Source organism: Vespula pensylvanica, chromosome 6 (assembly GCF_014466175.1).
Source record: "Vespula pensylvanica isolate Volc-1 chromosome 6, ASM1446617v1, whole genome shotgun sequence".
Lineage (NCBI taxonomy): Eukaryota > Metazoa > Arthropoda > Insecta > Hymenoptera > Vespidae > Vespula > Vespula pensylvanica.
The window spans coordinates 4,892,069-4,914,255 of NC_057690.1; the positions used below are offsets into that span (position 1 = coordinate 4,892,069).

General features: G+C 33.4%; 1 protein-coding gene across 5 annotated transcripts in view; it reads right to left on the minus strand.

Annotated features, from left to right (window-relative positions):
- Positions 1-2,089: 2,089 nt before the first annotated feature.
- Positions 2,090-22,187, minus strand: part of LOC122630193 — a 44,718-nt gene continuing 24,620 nt past the window's right edge. For 4 of the 5 annotated variants that reach the window (XM_043814445.1, XM_043814443.1, XM_043814442.1 and 1 more), the window contains 11 exons: positions 11,166-11,298; positions 10,963-11,030; positions 9,225-9,482; positions 8,225-8,330; positions 7,972-8,099; positions 7,640-7,889; positions 7,505-7,572; positions 7,359-7,433; positions 7,033-7,287; positions 6,678-6,929; positions 2,090-6,589 (listed from right to left, as the gene is read on the minus strand). In XM_043814445.1, coding sequence (XP_043670380.1) covers positions 6,474-6,589; positions 6,678-6,929; positions 7,033-7,287; positions 7,359-7,433; positions 7,505-7,572; positions 7,640-7,889; positions 7,972-8,099; positions 8,225-8,330; positions 9,225-9,482; positions 10,963-11,030; positions 11,166-11,298 — 1,709 coding nt within the window. In that variant the 3' untranslated portion in view covers positions 2,090-6,473. The remainder of the gene's footprint in view (positions 6,590-6,677; positions 6,930-7,032; positions 7,288-7,358; positions 7,434-7,504; positions 7,573-7,639; positions 7,890-7,971; positions 8,100-8,224; positions 8,331-9,224; positions 9,483-10,962; positions 11,031-11,165; positions 11,299-22,187) is intronic. The other variant, XM_043814441.1, reaches the window with a different exon arrangement.

Consider the following 22,187-nt stretch of genomic DNA (forward strand, 5'->3'; position numbering starts at 1 on the left):
CTATTACTACTACTGCTACTGTTACTGCTACTGCTGCTGTTACTATTACTCCTACTATTACCACTACCACTACCATCGAACTTAGTGAGAATCCGCGGAACGACTGCGCAGGCAGGTGAGTGCAGCTTCAACAACGAGGTGGTGCCATTCACCTCGGCCAACCTTTGTCCTACATTGCTGTTTTCAATCTTCTGCCCCATTTCCAAATTCGTCTCTTTCGATAATAATAAAGAAATAAATATTACTATCTGAAACAACAAGAAATGAGGTATCGTTGTCTCGAAAAAGAAAGTGTAAAAGAAATAAAAGGCGAGTTCATCGTTCCTTGTTTTTTCTATGCTTATTATTGGATAATAAACTTTCTTTAACATTTTTAACAAAACTTTAATATGACCATTAAATCGTACAAAGATAACGTCGCGTGATCTTCTTGGAAATCGATTGAAAAAGGATAAAAAAGAATACAAAAGAAATTAAGGAAAGAAATCAATTCGATCTTTAAGAAAAATTAACTTAATTAACTTACGGAAATCGTACGGTCCCTTCGAATTTACATCGTAGATTTCACTAAGATCAATACAGAGCAGCAATCAGTAAAGTGTATGCACCTTAGCGATCACTGTGAAAATACCATCGGACGAAACAAACGTACTACTCACATACAGATATACGCACGCATGCACATACTTATGTACTAAATACGAAATGTGTCTAAATCATTATCTAAAAATATATATATATATATCGATTATTTCTTTTATGGATTATTTTAAAATCAAAAAAAGATCGCATGATATCGATTGGCATTTAACCCTTGCAGAGGATCGAAATGGAAGAGTCTAAATTCGGTGCGATCTCGATAAACGAATTTTCTCTCTCTCTCTCTCTCTCTCTCTCTCTCTCTCTCTCTCTCTCTCTCTCTGTATCTATCTATCTATCTCACTCTCTCTATCTTTCATACACACTCGCTCTTTCTATCTTTCTCTCACTCTCTTTAAGAAAAAAGAAGTTTCCTAATGAAACAATTTAATTGTTTCTCTACATTTTTTATTCTTTTCGTTCACAAACCAACTTTCATAGACTATCACGAATATCACGAATATTCTTTCTTTAAGAATGATCCTACTCACCCAGAGAGAAGACACCATGGAGTTGACCTCGAGCGCGGGTTGACTGACCCCCGTGCAACAACACTGCACTATTGATTGCAAGTCCACGTGGGTTCTATGCACATATTTAAAATGGTTAAAAGAAATAAGAAAAGTAATTCTCGTTCGATCTCGTTTGGAGTCGTCTCTTTTTTCTCTTCTTCCTTTATCAGGTATTACTTGATAAGATGTATCTATATCTGTCTCTCTTCGTTCGCTTCTACGGTGATATTCGACGTTCTCGAGACAACGCTTATCGTGTATGACATGGCTCACGTGTGCCGCCAAACTCACCACCGCGAAAATTTCGCAAACCTACGTCAATCCGTCATAGAACACATGCTTTATAGAAAAATTCACCCTTCGACTACCCTCGTAGATGGCGATATGATCGTAACTCTCTCTCTCTTTCTCGCTCTCGTTCTCTTCGTCTCTATTTCTGTCCCTTTCTCACTCGCTTTCTTAGTTCCATATTGGTAATACTACTTCCGCGAATTTTTGAATAACAATGAAAGTTAAAAGCAATGACTCATTGTCGTTTATTTAAAACTAACTATCGATACTCAATCGGCTTGGAAATTAATAAACAAAGAAAGAATAAGTAGACAAGGACGTTCAATAATAAACAAAGAAACAATAAAGAAGCAAGGACGGTCAAATATATGCCTCATCTCGATTCAAATGAAAATAATATAGCTTTCAATTGTATACGTATGTATGTATGTATCTGTGATAATACTATTGCTTTGTTAAATTGAAATGTCTAAGAAAAAAATTATTAAAATATTAAAAATCTATTTGTAAGAAACGTTTTATTTTTAATAACACGTTCGACAAAATCCGAGATGTTATTTTTGAATCTAACATAACTCTATATTTCCCTCTTTCGCTTGCAAACGGAGGGAAATTCAAAGGGAAATGAATGAATTTAAAACAACGTATCGGATATACAAAAAGTCATTTTTTTATATGTATATATTTCGTATTCAAAATATAATAAACATTACACATGATGCTAGTTCATATACCATCGAGTCGGCATTGTCTGACACTTTACAGAAATACTATATCGTTATTATCAGAATAAACTAGCACTCGGAAAAGGCAGATATGAGATCGAAAATATAAAAAGCTATTCGTTCGATTAGATTTTTTAACGCTTCGTTAACGAGCGACGTATGTATGTACGTAAAGGCAGTGAGTTTTTTTAAAAAACTTGTCGATGTTCGAGGTTTTGACGATCGATAATATATATCATATTATTATTATTTTTAATTCTTCTTCTTTACATTCTTCTTATTCTTCTTCGGTAAAATATCATTTCCTGCGATCGTTAATAGCAAAAATGTAAAATCGCTTTCTAATCGTCTTTTTATCGCCTTTGTTTTTACTTTTGCCCTTCGTTAAATAATTTATTTTTCATGGACGAACGCGTCGAGATAGTCTGTCTGTGATATAGAAATTAACGCGCATCATGATATTAAAAATGTTACGCAATCAAAAAATTATTTTATATTCTTATAGAAAGGAATCATCGTTGATTCTTCTTTTTCCCAACTTCTCTTATAATAATTTGTTACCGGAGTTGCGGAGAATTTTCCCTCTTATTTTTCGTTAATCAAACACGTACAATATTTAACGACGATGCTTGATCGTGCATATCATACGATTAGATCGAAAATAATTATTAGGTTCGTAAGCAGAGGCCAATGTCGTTTGTGGTTCGTAAATCCTCCTTCCACCCTTCCTTTCTCATCCCCGTAAACCCTTAATAATACATCGAAATAACGTTTTTTTTTTTCTTTTTTTCTAGACTAAAGTGGCAAGAAAAGCAACACTCAAACTGTCTTAAATACTAATATTTATAATTATATAATCATCACAGTGATAAACGAAAAATATATATATATATATATTTCTTGTACACAGCATTATTTTATGGTTAGTAATCGAGTGAATCACTTCTTTTATATAGAGTGTCTTTAGTGGCACTTTATGCAGATCTTTACACTTTTTGTTCCATGAAAAATCTCAGCTATTATCACGCCTTTATTTAATAAATCATCTCTTAATCTAGGAATATTTATTAGTTTTTTTTTTTTTTCTTTTATCTTGCGCAACGTCTGTATCCGGAATTCATTCTAGCTTGCTTGGTTAGCTACCTGCTGCGCTTCTTATTCTAATAAAAATTAAATTCTCGTACGCTTGGGCAATAAAATAGATTTCGAAGAATCTGACAATGTGTTAGTGTATAGAAATAGACGAATATTTCCACGGTAAAAATTCATAGGTACATGAGACATATGGGCGAGCAAAAGGAATTAAGCGTATTATATTCTTATATAGGCATTGATAATAGATAAATAAATCTTCGAGAGTTGAGATAAGGCAGAACATGATTAACATTCCCATAGATCGTCTCTATGTCAAACTCGTAGTCTCTATCAAATTATTTTGTTCGACGAGGCAATTAAAATTAGAGAAAAATAAAAAATAAACATGATCCTATCTCGCATGATATCTTTAGTTAACATGTATAATCATTAAGCAAAATAGGCAAGCTCTCGATACATCGTCCTGTATGTATAAAAATAAAGATTTATCTTGTTACTCGATGCTCGGTGATTCTCAAACGTACACCTCTTTCACTCGTTCACAAATTTGTTTGTTTTTTCCTTTTTTAATGTTTTTCTTGAATTCCGGTATACAGTACATTAATTTTAGAAAATATTATATATATATATGTATATATATATATATATATATATATATATATATATATACGTGTGTATATATACAGTAAAAAATGTTTCCTAGCTTTCGTCAGCTTCACTGCGTTTGGCTATCTTCCGTTTACGCTTAGATATAATAAATATTAACAAGGTTTTATATATATATGTATATATATATATATATATATATATATATATATATATAATGGATGTAGATTTTGTGAATAATATTATATACGCAAATTCATTCTCATGCATTCACGCACACGCACATTTCACAACGAATAAATACCTGTGTATTTACAAAGATTTAGTCGAATGTTTCTTCTTTTTTTGTCATTTTTGTTTTTTTTTTCTTTTTTTTCTTTTTATTCGTTCATCAGGCAATATCTTTATAAAGTTAATATCTTATTCGAGGATTTATGATGGCCAAAAAATGAGTAATATAAATTATGCAGAAAAATGCCTATAAAAAAGGTTGACATTAGCTAATCGTGATCGAAATAAAACGAGTATTAGATATAATATAAAGGATAGACATATCCAATGGAAACGGATGAAACACATCTAGTCGTTTCAAACGACCAAAGATTCGTTGTTAAAAGTGATTTATGTTCTAGGATCTTTCCTCTATATCTACATCCAGTAACCCTATATAAAAGACAAAGCATTTTATTTCACAAGTTAAGTATAAATCTTGGATTTGCCTAGAGACCAATCTCGTTGGTCATCTCTCGTACAATGCCATTTAGTAGAAACATATGAATTATCGGCAAAATACAGATACTTTATCTCCAAGAATATCTTAAATCGAAAATTGTATCAGAGGACGCGCTCAAAGCCACGTATGCCTTCTATTTTTTTTTCTTTCTTTTCTTTTTTCTTTTCCAGTTCTATTTTTTTTTTTTTTTTTTTTTTTTTTTTTATTAGCTAAACGTGGTCGAGAGCTGTAAACTTTTTACTCTTTGAAAACAGTCTTTATACAATATTTAAATTATTATATACAGATATACACATATATGTATGTATAACTAGCTAAAAGATAAAAACTGTTCATTCGCTATTACATTAAACCAATTTATCATGTAAATTAGCTATAATTTATAATTACATACATTACTTCATTTTCACTCGAGTATAAACCAAATGAAGTAGTATCGATTAATTATACCCTGGTTTTATTTACAATAGCTTGGTTATTAATAATTTACATCAATTTTTCAAAACCTACAACTTTAGAACTGGTTCTATTCAAAGACTGTTGCTAATAATCTATGCCTGTAGATTAAATATATCTTTTAACATCTTCTGTTAAAGGAGAGATATAGAATTTGAAAATCTTCCAACGATATAATGTTGGGATAGTAATGATTGTTTGTTAAAAAGAAAAAAGAAAAATATATATATATATGTATATATATACTGTAACTAACAACTTACGAGTCAACTTGAAATAATGTAAAAATTGACAGATTGAAAAATAGTGATTATAAATGTATTAGAATCTTATCTTCGATCATAATTTCATGATAAATAATGGTGCTTGAACTTTTTAATAGATTATATAATATTTGGAATGTTATAGAATCATTTCCCAGAAAAATTTCATGATTAGTCGTATCTATAGTAATATAAAAAAAAAAGAATATTTATTATTTTCCTTTCAGTTTTATTTCAAGAGCTACTAGGAACGGGCAGTAGGTACCAATGTAATATACTGTTAGAACAAAAATATTGCTACGTTATACATACGTGGCAACGTTTTGTGCTAAATTAAAGATCAATCCATATCTGCTTTGATGCGACAAATCTTGACACATTCGGTATTTGTTACGTGATAATCCTTAGAGTTATCGTTGCAGAGATATTATGAATTATTGCATAAAAATTGGCCATGCTAGTATAAACAGTATAAACATTAGAGATATACAAATATAAAATATATTTCTAAAACTTCAGAGCATCGACAGTTACGTAGAGTTACATACTTTACGAGAGGAATAAGTACCAACTTCTATTTAATCGTAAGCTCAAATTTATGATGTTATCGATGACAACTCACCAGCTATTCTGTCAGCATATACATTCCTAATATGTATAGAAAAATAAAATGATTTTATAACAATTATTTGAACAGTGACAGAAATTAAATTGTTTCAATAAACAACCTTTGCAACAGCCTTTGAACATATAAGACAGTTTTCTGGCTGCTTTGCAGCCCTATAATGTATTTAATCGTTCCTTAAGTTGTATCTTGTTCGTCCCTTTACTACTAAAAACTAGCAATTTTGAGAAAGTTTAAACTATCCTTTTCAATCATTATCGATGTTTGTCTAGTTCTTTTATCATAATAATAATAATAATAATAATAATAATAATAATAATAATAAAATAATAATAATAATAATAATAGTAATAATAAAAATAAGAATAAAAATAAGAATAATAATACTAATAATAATAATAATAATAAAAATAATAATATTAATAATAATAATAATGTTATATTGACCGCTTGGTCTGTTAGTATCTGCTGTTAATTACAGCTTATGTTTCGAGTAGCAGTCAATATCTATAAGCCTTTTCTGTCGAATCATCTAGACAATATCGTGTACGTCGTTGTGACTATTGTAACGATAATCGTACTGCTACTCAACGAGAAAGTAGATGCTATACTCGATGCTGCCTTCATTAAATCTTCACAGACACCTGCAATAAAAAATTTGATGTCGTACACATACACACACGCGCGTATATATATATCGAAAAATATGGAATATATTATTTTAATAATCACCACCTTGACTGGAGAGTCTGTACGTCCATTCATTTGTTCCGTTCCTCTGACAAAAACGTGTTGGCTTCGAAAGCCATAACTCTTGCTCTTGCTGTAGCGATCTACTCCTATCTTGACTTTTTTCTGGATTTACACCAGATCGCATTGAGAAACAATACGTTTGTCCTAGGCCTGCCCTAAATTCTATACTTTTTTGAGACACTATAGTATACCATATACCTTTCTCTTCCCAACTCCCATGACAAGAATATGCTAAAAATAAAATATACACGTGTATTTGCATTTGTATGATTTAAGGATAAATGATATTTTTGGTTTCCTTTTTTCTTTTTTCGTTTTGTTTTATTAAACTCACCTATTTCTTCGTGTTCACAAGTATTTGCTATTACCATTTCATTTTGATCGGACGAGCTGCATCCTATTTGAATATCGGTACTCCTACACTCCTCGTCTTCAATATCGTCCTGCCACGTCCTTCTTTTTGCCGTTTTCGAAGATTTCTCACTGCGACGCTGTCGTCTGGGAGTAGCCGAGAATACGTTTGAAGGGGCAAAATCCATGATAGAGTAGCGACCGGGGTGCGAACATTTTCTTTGATGTAGGAAAGAAGCTGAGAAAGACCAAAGAGGATATGTATTTTAAATCGAGGTTATTTTTAAATGATATCCTCGTGTCACTTACTTATTAAAGTCGTATAAGGCATATTTGAAGGATCCCAAAGGGAACATACTTCGTCTGGCATGATTGCCTTTTGTGCTGAAAACAAATTAGCAATCAGATGTCGTATGAAACAATGACGTAAGAATATACGTGTAGAAAATACTAACCGGACTGTTGTATTTCAATGATGTGTCCGTCTCTCTTATGGAATATCATGCATACGTAACCGATGTCACTATAATCAATATAACATATGCGTCAAATAATTCATACAAGAGAAGAAATCTTTCCAATCTACTTACCAACCGCTGGTCACATGAGCTATCACCTTCACTTTGTGACCTTGCATATTATCGTTCGGATGCATCTTTTCTAAATTATGACAGACGATTTTTTCCTCGTGAAAAGCTTCCCTGTCCGTTTCTTGAGCCTTTACTTTGAGCGTTGCATTTTTGTTTGTAAAGTGATACATTTTTGTGCCATCCAATGAATGCCAATCGTGATGTTGCGTAACCCATGATGGATATTTGCATCTACTGTGTTCTTTGTCCACTGTTAACAAATATACATACGTTAGATAACATTTCTATATAATTTATAAATATGTATTTTAATTTAATAAGATGTTAATAACCTTTCGTTAGTTTTATCGTGAGGGATGCCTCGGATACCGTTGTCAAACCATTGCAAGTAGGTTCTCCGGAATGAGCGAGCATATAAACCACTTTACCCTGATGATGTTTCTCTTCGTATAAAAAGCACCTATGACGAATAAAAAAAGAAATGTTCACCATTCGTACCGATTATACAGTATAGATTAATTCGTGAATTTCTAATAAATATAATAAGAGAAGCTAATTATTATTAATAAAATAACGACGTTGTACCTAAATGTTACTTCGTTAGCAACAGCATTTCTTCCCTTTAGTGTACCCACTAAATATTTATTGCGTCCACCGTCGTTCCACACCGCTAGGCACTGCAACTCCTCCGCTGTAAAATATTATAAATTATTGTATAATTTATGGCAAAAAAAGAAAAAAAAAGAGTCGATTATTAGTCATACAGGTTTTACGAGAAGTAACGAATAAATTACGAAATGTTAAACATTGTCAGCTAGGATTTATGCCGTAAAAGATATCATTTCTACAGCCGATGAAATATCGTTTTATCAAAAAATATTACTTGTTTGTAAAAGTCGTGAAATTTAACAAAACGCAAGAGTTTAAGTACAGTCGGATAATGAATATCTAAAATTAGAAATAATGTTAAAATTCCTTAAAAAAAAAAAAAAAAAGATAAATGGAAAAAAATTACTCGAACTGTAATGACATTCCTTTCAAGCAACAACAAGTTTAATGAATTTTTCAAACTAGTCTGACGTTTTGTAATACTCCTCTGAAATGTCATTTAATTGCAATGGTATGAGCCATACCAAATCGTGCTGCAATAATAAAAATAAAGTATCTAATAAATTCTAATTATGATAGCAGTTGAATGCACTAAACTGTAACTTAAAAACAATATGTTTTTGTAATCATTTTTTTATTAATCATATGATCTTCCGAACGTTTTCCGTATAAAAATGAATAAAATAAAATTAATTTGAAGAAAATTTAATTTAACTAGTAATTTCATTTCAGTAGACATACTCAAAAGAGAATCTTAAACGTATTTTTATCCTACCGGTTGACAATGTATCAAGATGAAGAGTCAATTATTATTGACGCCATATAAATAGAGAAAATTTTTTCAAACAAAATAAAAGAATTTTATCGAATAAATTAATTATAAATATATATTACAAATGCGAAATAATAATTGACATTTTCAATGAATCAATTCGATTAATTTCTAATGAAATATAGAAAGAAAAAAAAAACTTACTGTTACTTTCAGTTCCATCGATGTCCGGACAAGCCTGATATTTAAGAAGAAGCTTACTCTCGTCCGTACATCGTTCGGCCAAACTTATAGGTACTGCGCACTCTCGGTATCCTCGATTATACGAAAATGTGAATGGAGGGCCACTGAATGGACAAGGTATGGGCTTAGAGTTTATCCGAAACATAGAATATAGAATATCGTCCGAGCCGATCATCGAGCACATGTTTTCTAGATCCATCGGGTCTGGATTGCAGAATCCTAAAACGATGAAAGAAAACTTGTTTTCATACCCCTTTTCATTATCAATTTAATAATTTTTTTTTCTATCATTCTTCCTTTCTTCTTTTTTTCATTTTTCATTGAGAAAGTATAAAAAGAAGGTATCTAATGCAATACCATATATATATATATGAGTGAGTAGTGTTCGATGAAGCAAAGTCGCTGGCAAAAAAAAAGAAAAAAAAGGAAAAAAGAAAAAGAAAATATTCAATAACACTCCCCAAATCTTTATATAAGCGTACGATGAATGGCAAATCGTTTAATACACCGCTCACAGTGAATTAAACTTTAGCGTAATTCACCATACGGCATCAGACCTTTCATCTACTATTGGCAACGGCAAATGCCAAGGATGTGGTCCGACACAATGGACGTCAGGTTTAGTTACGCCATGCTCATCAACCTCGGAATTGTAGAGTATGCACGCGTGAATGTGTGCTGTGTACGTGTATTTGTGTGTGCGGGGTGGACGATGTACGTGTGTTTTTGAGAATGTTTGTTGGAGAAAGGGGAGAAGAAAAACAGAGAGAAAGAGAGTGAGAGAAAGAGAGAGAGAGAGAGAGAGAGAGAGAGAGAGAGAGGAGAGATTGTGCGTGCGCATGTATGGAATGAAGAATGAGAGAGAAAGAGAGAAAGAGAGAATTACAAGGGGAAGAAAGACGGACCACTGTGCACTGTTTCGCTTCCCCAACTCCAAGCTCTCTTTCTCTCTCTTTTTCTCTTTTTCTCTCTCTCGCTTATGTTGCTTCCCAAAAACTATTGTCCTAATGCAGAAACCGACTCGTGGGAAAATCTCTATCTTTGCATGAGGTGAAGAACCAAAGAACATTTTCACAAAAATAAATTACGATTGGATCGTAGAGAATGTAATATAAATAATTACATAAACGATCAATAAAATCTATACTCCTATATTTGTGGCAAACAACGAATAGAATTAACATATTATTTTATGTAAAGTGAAATTGATAAGGTTTCTGAATATACTATATGTATAACTATGAAAATATATAATAAATTAAGTAGATATATTTTTTTTTAGAACCTTGCGAAAACACTTGCACGCTTTGATAACTTTTAATACTTTTGAAAATCATTTCATAAAATAATATCGTGTATAATAGATTTAAATTTTATTAATTATATAAAAAGGAAAGGAAGGAAAACGAAAAGGAAATGAAAAAATAATTACTTTAACAAAAGTGAAATATAATACATGTACGAGAATAAGTATAGTTAACAGTTATGAGAAATATAAAAAAAAAAGAAATATACATAGGATTATATGTTATACGTTAATATTATACGTTTTGCTTCGTGTATTTTATTATTTAATACGAATACCTACTGTTGCGTTATCACAAAAACCGATCGTGTTTTACATAAATCGATAAGAAAATTTATAGGAAGGATGAGGGAAGGAGGCGAAAAAAAAAAGAAAAAAAAAAGAATGGCTTACCTTCGCGATATTGAATGACGTTTTCGTGCCTTGCGGTAATGATCATACAGTGGTAACATTTATCACCGCTGAAACGAAAGTTAATTGATAGAGATAATTAAATTGAATATCGTAATAATTTTACAAAGCAAGTGGTATCATCTTTATCGTTTAATTTATTTCGATAAAAATATAAAAAAAAAAAAACATTATTATGTACTCACTATGTGATAAACTTGTCTTTTCTTCTTTCCACACACTTTCTTTCGCCTAACATCGTCGCATTTATGATAATTGGTACCGGTTTTCCGTGTTGATACCATTCTCCCGCCCAACTTGCTGGAAACTCGCAAGAACCTGGAAGGGAAGAGATAGAGAAAGATAAAGATAAATAGAAGGTTTAACGCATCCTTTAAAATCGATCGATCCTAACGATTATGTTTGGCTAATAGCCATCGCACATAGACGTACACGCCCAGAAACGAACGCTTACGCACGTATACGCATACACGCTGTTTAGGGTTTTAATATATTATTATCGGATATCTGGAAGTGCGTTTATAGTCGTTGGTATAAGAGGAGAATCGCGAAGATCGATCGATATTTCATTAATCCCCGTGGTTAGTACGTCGGGCAGAAATTATTGCTCGATCATTATGTTCTCAAAGCGCACGAGAGAGAGAGAGAATGAAAAAGAAATAGAGACAGAGAGAGAGAGAACGCATGCGCCAGTATTAACTCTTACTACCTTCATAATTTTCCTAGTATCTACGTCGACGCGTGTTACATTTAATTGCTCCAACAATCCTATGATTTAACTCTACTAGGAACGGCTAATTAACATCTCCCAGCGATGGTCCACTAAGATAAAAGCGCGCGTGCAAGTCAAGAGGTGAAATACGCATGTCTCTAGCATATATCATTTTCTATTTTAATCATTAACGAATAAAACGTTGTGGCTAGTTTATCAATGAAACTCTTCAAAGATTTTCTTTGATCGAATATTACACATCCTCGTCATATTTTGCAATAATTTGATATAATGATATTGAATTGATTTGATATAATTTGTAATAATGAATTTTCTTTTTGCTTTCTTTTTCGTTATCTTTCTTTTTTTACGTTTCATTTCAATCATGCAATAATCGAAGTGCTCCGTGTAGTCTTGAAAAGAAATTGTTGAAGAATTATTAAGTGAATTAACGTCGATGCGTAATATATATTATTTCTTTCTTTTCAACCCTGTTAATATGAATAATTTCCGATTTAATTTAATTTTAGAAATAAAATGATACGAATGAAGAGAGAAAGCTGTGAAGAAATCAATGAAACGTAAAAAAAAAAAAAAGAAAAGAAATCGTAAGACTGATTTTCCACGACAGTATTGAAAGACAAATAACTTATTTATTCTTTTATCATTTAGACAAGATTTCTAATCACTTTATCTTTTTTTAGTCCCTTAGAGAGCAAAGAGAAAAGTTACATTTCCGTGAATGAATAACTAATCCTTCCCGATCGATAAATTTATTTATCTTAGCAATTAAATTTAAAAAGACGAATAAGTAAAAAGAAATAAAAAGAAAAAGAAAAAAAAGAAAAGAACATCCTTTCAGAAAGCATAGAACTTTTACGAAATAAATAACACGTGTTTTAACGAGGTCTATTGTAAAAAAAAATATAAAGTATTCGTGTAGAGGGGGATGAAGGAATAAAAAAAAAAAAGAAAATAAAAAGAAAAATAAAGATCCTTGACAGATAATTCGTAGAGTCGAGGGCAATTCGCATGTAAGATAAGTGGCCTCCCTTGATTTCCTCATACGTTACGCGATAGACAAAGGGTGCGGGGATTGAAGGAGCGAGCTTGTGTGTGCGTACTTACGAGTTGCGTTAGAAAGGAAAGAAAAAAGGCTGGAAAAGAGTCGAAGGAAGACAAAAGGAGGTAAAGGCGTCGCAGCAATGACAGCAGTGGTAACAGAGAGAAAGAGAGAGAAAGAAAAGAATCGTATTCGTAGGTAAACCGGAATACTCGGAAAGGCACAAACGAGTACAATGGCTATGGAAGTACAGCGACGAGGAAGAAGTAATAGGGGAAAGAGAAAGATAAAAGAAAGAGAAAGAGAGAGAGAGAGAGAGAGAGAGAGAACACGAGAATAATAATGGAAGAAAAGGAAAAGGAATGGAAGAAAACAAAACAGTCTGTCTCTCTTGCGAAGCCATGCAATCGGAAGCAAATAGTAAAAGAGATGCTGCGTCAGACTGGCTACTTTTGATTCTCGACGAACGAGATGTTCCTTTTACGTTTCCGATCGCTCGTTGATTAGAATACTCCATGAAAAAAATTTTCATGGAGTTTCTTATATCCTTCTCTCTTTTTCTTCTTCTTCTTCTTCTTCTTCTTCTTCTGTTTCTTTTTTTCTAATAATTCGCCAAAGATTCTCAAAAATCCATCGGCTTAACGTCTGACTTTCGATGACTCTCGGAATTGTAAGAAAAAGTTAATTATTACGAGAGACAAATGTTTTAAATTCCACTATTCAAGAAATAGATTTGAAAAGAATGGATAAAACCATCAATTTTCAATTTTATACGATTGAAATTGTAATCACCTATATAATTTTGAAGAAAATTAAAGAAGATTTGGGTCATGGAAGATTTGTTCAAAAAGATATATATATATATTTTTTTAATTTAATTTTATTTTATTACCATAAAATTATTTGTTGGTTCATGTACGAAATTTTTAATATTTTTTATTTTAAATCGAAGTTATATAATTGATATTGTATAATAATATTATATTATAATTTATAATAGGTGTTCAATATATAGCATTAGAAATTTTTATCTCGAAAACATAGCACTTCTGAGAAAAATTATTCTGTCAAGAGTTATCTGATTTCAAGGGAGAAATATTATGACATTTATTACTTTTTATTTAATGGAAGATCTCAAGCTCATTTAAAGGTCAACTTGTCTTTTCTTTCTTTTTTTAATAGGAACCTACATTTTTTATAATGGTACCAATCCTAGGTAAAAGAGAAAAAAAAAAGAGAAATTCTCTCTAAAATATTTTTTCATCTTAAATCCAAAAAAGATTACATTATACAGAGTTAAATAGAAGTTAAGAAATATATGGATCACGTTTTATTTGTTTATTCGTTTCTTTTCTAAATTGTTTACATTGGCTATTTTTAGAATTTCAGGATTATATAGAATGCCAATAATGTATTAACTTCTTTTCTATTTTCTTCAGTTTATTCAAATATTCTTTAAATTTTAATCATAAATTATTTAGTGAATGGCAATCTATCAAGAAATTGATTCATTACAATGCAAGTATAATTGGCTTTTCGCTAATTGAATAGTTATGTATAAAGTAGCTATGTCCTTATAGATAACATAATAATAATGTATTGAATCATTCTTTATCTCTGATTAAGAGCTTTTCCCTAAATATTACTCTAGCACCGTATAATTTATTCGAAGGTTTTATTCATCTCCTTCTTTTCATTTTTCTCTTTTAAAGAATCGTCCGAATGAAGATACAATTAAACTAACGAAATAAAATCGACGGTTATTATAATTATCCAAGCGTGATAATTACGAGTCTCCGTTGATTTACCGAATTAAAGATTTTACTTTAAAATCGGTCGAGAGGGCAGCAGCACACGTGCATCCCTATTTCTCGATTTCTTGGCCGACTGCATGAGTGCAGTGAAAAGTCTCCGCACAGACGAAATGGGTTAGAGGAGGGTGGAAAAGCAAGCTAGAAAAAGAGAGAGAGAAAGAGAGAGAATAGTGCTCGCTCGTTTTCACGTCGCTTCGTCTCATCCGCATGGGGCACTATTTTTAGCCTGTGCCCGTAATTAATGCCTCGGTGTGGCACTGGCTTATTTCCTCGCTGTCATCTAATATTTTCAGAGATTAACTCTGTTTGCCGGCGCGCCGCTCGTTGGCTGAATTAACCGGCTGATTTATTTGTTTTTCATCTTGCGCTAGACTCGCCTCGCTCGAACTCTACTTCCCTCCTTCCCTCCTTCCCACGAATCTCCTCCACCAACCCTTTTCCTCCCCCGCTACCCGATCGGGCGCAAATCATGAGAGATTTTTCATTTTATGTGTTTTGAAAACGTCTCACAACGATCGGTTCGACGGTGATACCTACCTATCCTTTTTTTAATTTTTCAAAAGGACACTTTTTTCGGATACGCAGTGCTTTGTGGATCTTCGTTGAATAAATAAACAAATAATAAAATCTTTGGTATCCAGTACCATAGAATAGTTATAACGAATGGGATACATTTATCGTCGCTATAACAAATTACGATTTCGATGACAGAATTTTGAAAATAAACTTGACGACAATGGCAAAGGTAAAACGAAAATGACAGAAGGATATAGTCAGGGTTTTATTGTCCTTGTTATTATATAGTCGTTGTTATTTTTCTTTTTGTTAAAAAGAGAAAAATAGAAAAAAAAATCGTTCCGCGAGAGAAATCAAGCGGATTCTTCGACTGCTTGTTTTAATATTCACGAAGCTTTTAAACGTATTTAAACGTCAACCTAATCGTGGTACCCCTCTGACGGTCTTCAAAATATAATATGGACATTTGGGATGAGCGTTACTGGTTACCGAAACACACCCACCGAAATAAACGACTAAATAATAAAACAACAAGCTCGAACTTTGAATTTATTTTTTGGCTAAATACACAGACACATGAATATACATATACGATAATATTATACGCGATTGTGTTTCGTTATATAAAGGAATATAGTACAGCGGGATTCTAAATATTGAAATACCAAAGTATTCCAATAGTTTATATAATTAATTCCTTAACCGAAGAGAGTTACGATCGATGAACACGTGTATCTATGAAATTTAATATGATTAAAATAACAATATCGCTTCGGATGAGGACAAAGGTAACTTTGGGTTCATTGAAAAATCATACAAATTCTGAAGCTATAATATTCTCTTAATAATGATTAAACAAAAAAAAAAACAAATAATTTATTTATTCCTTTAGAATGAGAGAAATTTAATCCCCCTAAATGAAAAACTCATTTTTCCCGATTAATATTTTAAACATTTAAATAGCTTAATAGTTGAATACGAATTATTATTTATTTGATAATACGATTATTGGGATAAAAAATTTCGATGAAAAATAGAATTGTGTTTCAATGTAATAAAGCGAATTTTAATAATGATATTCTGTAGATATTTTTCAAATCATATCCACATGAATTATAGTATTCGTATTGTTAGGGTTTGGATACTAAGATGATATTAGAACATTATAAAACACGAATGTTACTCTTAGCCCTATAATAAAGAATTGTTTGACGATACAAAAATACGATCGGTCCTTTCTATGTTAAAAACGCCGTGCACGTTTGGGATTTGCTCGGTGACAGACCGTACGTCGTCCTATCGCGACGAAGATGAAGAGCATACACGAATAAATTGTCGTATCTATAGTCTTACGATGAATATAAATCTCCTAGGAGGAACCCTCCGAACGCTTTTCTCTATTTCGAGGGTGACGTCCAAGTACGGTCGATTTTATGTACCTACGTATGTATGTACCTACGTACCTATCTGTCATTGGGCAGGTTATTGCGTTCACAAATATTTTATTCGTAAAACTTGACATTGATTTTGCAGTTTGATCAATTGTAAAATGAAAAAGTATAAAAAAGTCGATCGATAAGTAAAAATAAATGAACTTTGTACGTCGAATTAACGATTGCAACGTAATAGTCGAACAAATGACGTTCCTTTTCAAAATCATCTGAATAATAAAATAAAATAATAAACTTTCTAAAGCAAAGAATCTTGGCGATTGAATCTTTACGAAAATTATCTTTTCGGTTAATCAAACGTAAATTAAAAATTCACGTATATCGTCTACCTTCTCGAGTTTCTCCTTTGCAAAGGAGAATTTCTAATGTGTTGTTCGAAAGGACGAATGCATTTAAAACACGGTATTTATCATTTAAAGAGAAAGCGAAACGAGCAAAAGGAGGGTTTCGTCCACGCGCGGTTTATTAAACTGCAACTTGCCTCGTTGGCAGTGACTTAGCCTTCGACGAGCAACTCTTGAAACTATCGTTCTCGACATCAACGTCGTCATCGTCGTCGTCGTCGTCGTCGTCGTCGTCGTCGTCGTCGTCGTCGTCGTCGTCGTCGTCGTCGTCGTCGTCGTCGTCGTCGTCGTCGTCTCGAGCAAATCATTCTTTAATTATGCTAGACTTGATTTATCGAAAGCACTTTAAATTAATTTCGATACTCCTTCCTACCTTTCTACCTTCCTTCCTGCTATCCGTTGGATAGGAAATTAATTTTTCTTCTTCGAAAGAAAACTCGACGTTGTCGCAGCAACTCCGACGGCCTGGCGACGTCGTCCTTTCGCGTCCATGAGAAATGTAGAAAAGTTTCAACTTCGCAGACGATTGAAAAACGTTACGTAACAAGGGACAACGATGAAATTCACCTTTTTCACCTTTCATTAAGCGATATATAGAAAAAGGAACTATCGTTTTTCCCGAAATATTTTCAAGAGAGAAAACTAAACTTAAAAGTCATTGCTCCTACGTTCCATTTGTTACTCCTGCCTTTGGTACGCAATTCAAAAAAAAAAGAGAAAAAGAGAGAGAGAGAGAAAAAAGGAGAACTAAAAAATATAAAAATAAAAATAAAAATAAAAAGGAAAAAAGAAAAAGGACAAGAACAACAACGTTCATCCACCTTGGGGTCAGCTTATTCCACCGAACGAGACTCCTCCTTTTACTCTTACGAAAAAAAAAGAAGAGAAAATAAGGGAAATTTCGGTTTCCCGATCGTCCCAATAAAAAAGAATTATTTTCCCCTCTTGGGGTAAGGAAACGACAGAGGTAATGGCGTAATTTAAGGCGGTGTTTGACTAAACTTCGTCCTAAAATATTCACGAGAGGACCGCTCTTGGATAGAAGGAGGAAAAGGAGGGGAGGTAGAAAAATGAAGAGAAAGAAAAAGAGAGAAAGAGAGAAAGAGGAAGGGAACATCGATGCGTTTACACTTCCTTCAAGTTCTTTCTATTAGGGAAACTCCCCCTAATGAAAGTGCTCCGTGCAAAGCTACGTAGAGACGTCCAACTTATACGGGGCGTACCGAAGCTAAGGGATTTTCATTGGTAGGAGTAAAGAAAGAAAAAGAAAAGAGAGAGAGAGAGAGAGAGAGAGAAGGCTATTCTTGCATTAGCATTGCGAAGTATACAGCTTGCACGCTTCTCCGCATGCGGTAGACATCGTATTGCAGAAAAAAATGAGGAAGAGTGAAGGAAAGAGAGAAAGAAAGAAAGAGAGAGAGAGAAAGAGAGACAGAAGGGTGAGAATGAAAGAGTATAAGAGAGACAGAGAGAGAGAGAATGGGGGCAAGGGGAGAAAGAGGATAGCCGATCGCTCCGGGTTGGCCGCAGGTGCCGCACGACTTTCATGCTGACAATAATGGAACGAGCGTACCCACGCAGCCGGGAACGAGCGTTTTATTGGGAGAATTAAGAGCCTTATCGTGGCTTACACTTTAATTAAGAGGCCCGGGTGATTACAAAATTGCTATTGGCGGTCGTCCTAGAATGTGCTCCGCAGTTATCAACGTGGGAGTAGAATTAAGGAGGACGAATACGGGACAAGTAACACGTCCCGATCCTGAGATTTCTTCTTCTTCTTCCTCCTCCTCTTTCCTTTCTCTTCTTCTTCTTCTTTCTTTCTTTTTTTTTCTTTTTTTTCTTTTTACTTATTTTCCTCTCTCACTTCTGAGCGCGCGCGCCATGCGATCAATTTGTCATGGATTATCGTTCGTGGATTAGCTTAGCTCAGAGAGGCGAAGAGAAAACGAAGAAACAGGATTTTCGGGGGGAAAGAAGAAAAAAAGAAGTAAAAAAAAAAAAATTTACTCGCAGCCAGAAGTGTCCTCTCGGATTCTAAAATTGAAGCTTTTTCTTTTTTTTCTCTTCCTTCTTTTTTCCCTTCTCTCTTTTCTTCTTCTTCATGGAGTTTTGCTTAAGTTGCATGGAATAAGTGACTTCGTTAAACTTCGAAGAAGGAAATTGATTTGGGAGCTATGAAAAATTAACGTTAAACGTTTCAATTCTTAATTGTATTAAAAGATAATGAAGTTAGAATCAAAGTAGAATTTATAATGTGATTTATCATTTAAAAATATATATTGAAAATATGGACGCGAATAGTAGTAACATTTCAAACGAAGGATTTTATTTTCAACGGAGAAAGAAAATATCCTTTCTGTTCTATTTTTTCTTCTTTTATATGGTTACCTTCCTTTACGACGTATGTATGTGTGACGTTATAGTTTGCATGGATTACATTACGTGTAATTTAGATTACGACGAGGTAAAATAAGAATTTGTGATCGATACAAAGGAGTCTTTTATTTTTTCCTCGAAACGATATCGTTATCATGAATCATGTAAACGAAAGGCGATACTTTCTTCTTTGTCATTGTACCGTTATCGTAACGCAAATAGGTACTTCGATAACGGTGCGAGTCTGTCGATAGAAGAAACCAACTTCGTCGTCGTCGTCGTCGCCGTCGCCGGCTCGAGTTCGCGCATTTCAATTCGAACGCGTTTATTTTACGTCGAGGCAAAATTTACGGCGACATCGTGTCACAGATTCCTCTTTCTCTCTCTCTCTCTCTCTCTCTCTCTCTCTCTCTCTCTCTCTCTCTCTTACTACATACACATACATTCTCTCTCTTTTTCTTTTTCGTTCATTCGTTCGTTTGTTTGTTTCGTTCGTCTCGCCAGTACTTTCGTCGAAAGTCGCGTCCGATATTCGCGATAAATTATCGAGAATGACGTTGACGAGGTCCTCTTCATTTAAGCGATCGAATATGTTACAAGGTCTGACGGGAACAGCAAACTACGAATGCAACGATTATAAGTTTCGTGAGGAACTTGGATCAAATTGTAACAAAAAAAAGAAGGAAGGAGGGAGAGAGGAAAATATCCACAAACTAATTATTTTTTGATACTGTTACTATCTATATCACCGATTTCGTATAAAATTCATACTTTTTATATTGTCTTATTTCTCATTAGAAATAGTAATTATATTCGTGTTCTTATCATTCTTAATATATAAATAAAATTTAACGAAAGAAAAGAGAATGAATAATTTCATAAAACCACCCAGCGGATTAAATATATAAAATACATTTTTTCTATATAAAAAATATACGAAACATACTTCTCATACTATAATATAGCTCTTGTTATTAATAACGATCATAATTTTTTTCTTTTTTTCGTAAGTATTAATAAAAAAAATCTTTCCGTCATAACGATGTGACATATTAATAAAGTTTGTTGATGCTATAAAATATCGACAGAAAAACTTAAAAGAGAAATAATATATCTTTTCTATAACAAAAATCTTATCAACGCAAAATAGAGAGGAGAAGAGAGAAACAGAGAGAGAGAGAGAGAGAGAGAGAGAGAGAGAGAGAGAGAGAGAGAGAGAAGAAAAAAGGGTAAATGGCAGAAAGAAAGAGAGAGAGAGAAAGAGCTGATGGACACGTAGACGTTCGAACCATGATGATTGCAAACGCTGGACCGCAAACGTCGGATAGGATAACAGAGAATCCTGAAGAGGATGACGTTCAGAAATGCGATCGACGCCGTGTGTGTTATGCGATTCCACGATCCGTGAACGCGACAATTCATCCTTCTCTCTCATTCTTTCTTTTACACAGCGAAGCCTTTCTCTTTCTTTTCTTCTCTCTCTCTCTCACTTAGGCGGCCGATCGAGACTACACGACGCGACCTATCGTTCTCCGTCTCGCTCTCTCTCACTATTCGTGTCAGCACCTAGATGTAAATCGAACCCTCGTATATCAGATGCGAAATGCTGACACCGCTCGTGTGCCACCAAAGAAGAGGGGAAGAGAGTGAAGAAGAGAAAAAGAGAGAGAGAGAGAGAGAGAGAGAGAGAGAGAGAAATACCGGATAAGAACCGCTCGAGTGTGTTGACCTACGAGAGCCGACAATTTTTTCGTCGTCGACATGATCCTTGAATCCCTCTCCCTCTCCTTCTCCCTCTCCTTCTCTCTTTCTTTCTCTCTCTCTCGTTCTCTCTTTTTCTTATTCTCAAATCCTGAACTTTCACCATTTTCATCGATAAAAGCGATTTTCTTCGATAGCTTTCTATCTTTCTTGTCTTCTTTTTTCTTTTGTCAAGTTTCTTCGTCTTTATCTATTATTAATTCACATTATCAAGGACATTATCTTTTCTGTAAGATTACGTGATCGGTGTATAGGTTTCTAAAAGTGTTATTAACCGTTTGAAATGATAACCTTTTATCTGTTTTTAATGAATGATTTAAAAGAATCAAGGAGAAGAAAAAGAAAAAGAAGAAGAAGAAAAAGGGATCAAAAGAAAGGACTTTGAATTTTATGAAAATATAAAAATTTAATATTTAAATATAAACCCCACCTCACCCCTTAAACTCCTACCCGTTGACCCCATCCCACCCATTCATCCAAGCCCCACCTCTTTCTTCAAAGGGAGTTATATGTGTGCATATAACTATACACAAAGACATTTTTTAGCAAATAATTTCCCTCTGAAAAGCTTTGATCATTTTTGAGATCGAAAACGTCTTTGGAGACTACGTTGCTCCCGACGAGAGAATGCAAAAGCGGAACGGAACGCGAAGTAACGGATAGCTTGGGCAAGATCACAAAGAGAAGGAGGAAAAGAGGAGGCTGAGCTATGGGAAAGTAAGCAAGCAAGCAACCAAGCAACCAAGTAAGCTAGCAAGCTAGTAACCACGGAAGGAAGGAAGGAAGGAAGGAAGGAAGGAAGGAAGGAAGGAAGGAAAGAAGGAAGGAAGGAAGGACGATAAAAACGACAAGGCAAGAGGACGTCGACGGAGGCAAGTCATGACAGTACGCCGTGTACGTCGAAATTAATTTCAAGATACTTTAAGACGAGGATAGTAGAGAAAGAAAAAGAAAAATAAATAAGACAGACAGAGATAGAACCGTTCTCATATATATATGTATGTTTGTATATATATATATATATATATATATATATATATATATATATATATATACAGATAACGCAAGACAGATTATACAAGTATAAAAGGTTTGGATCTGTATATAACCAACTCATATACATGCACGAGAGACAGCATAAAGTTAATTTAGTTGTCAAGTTTAAGGGCC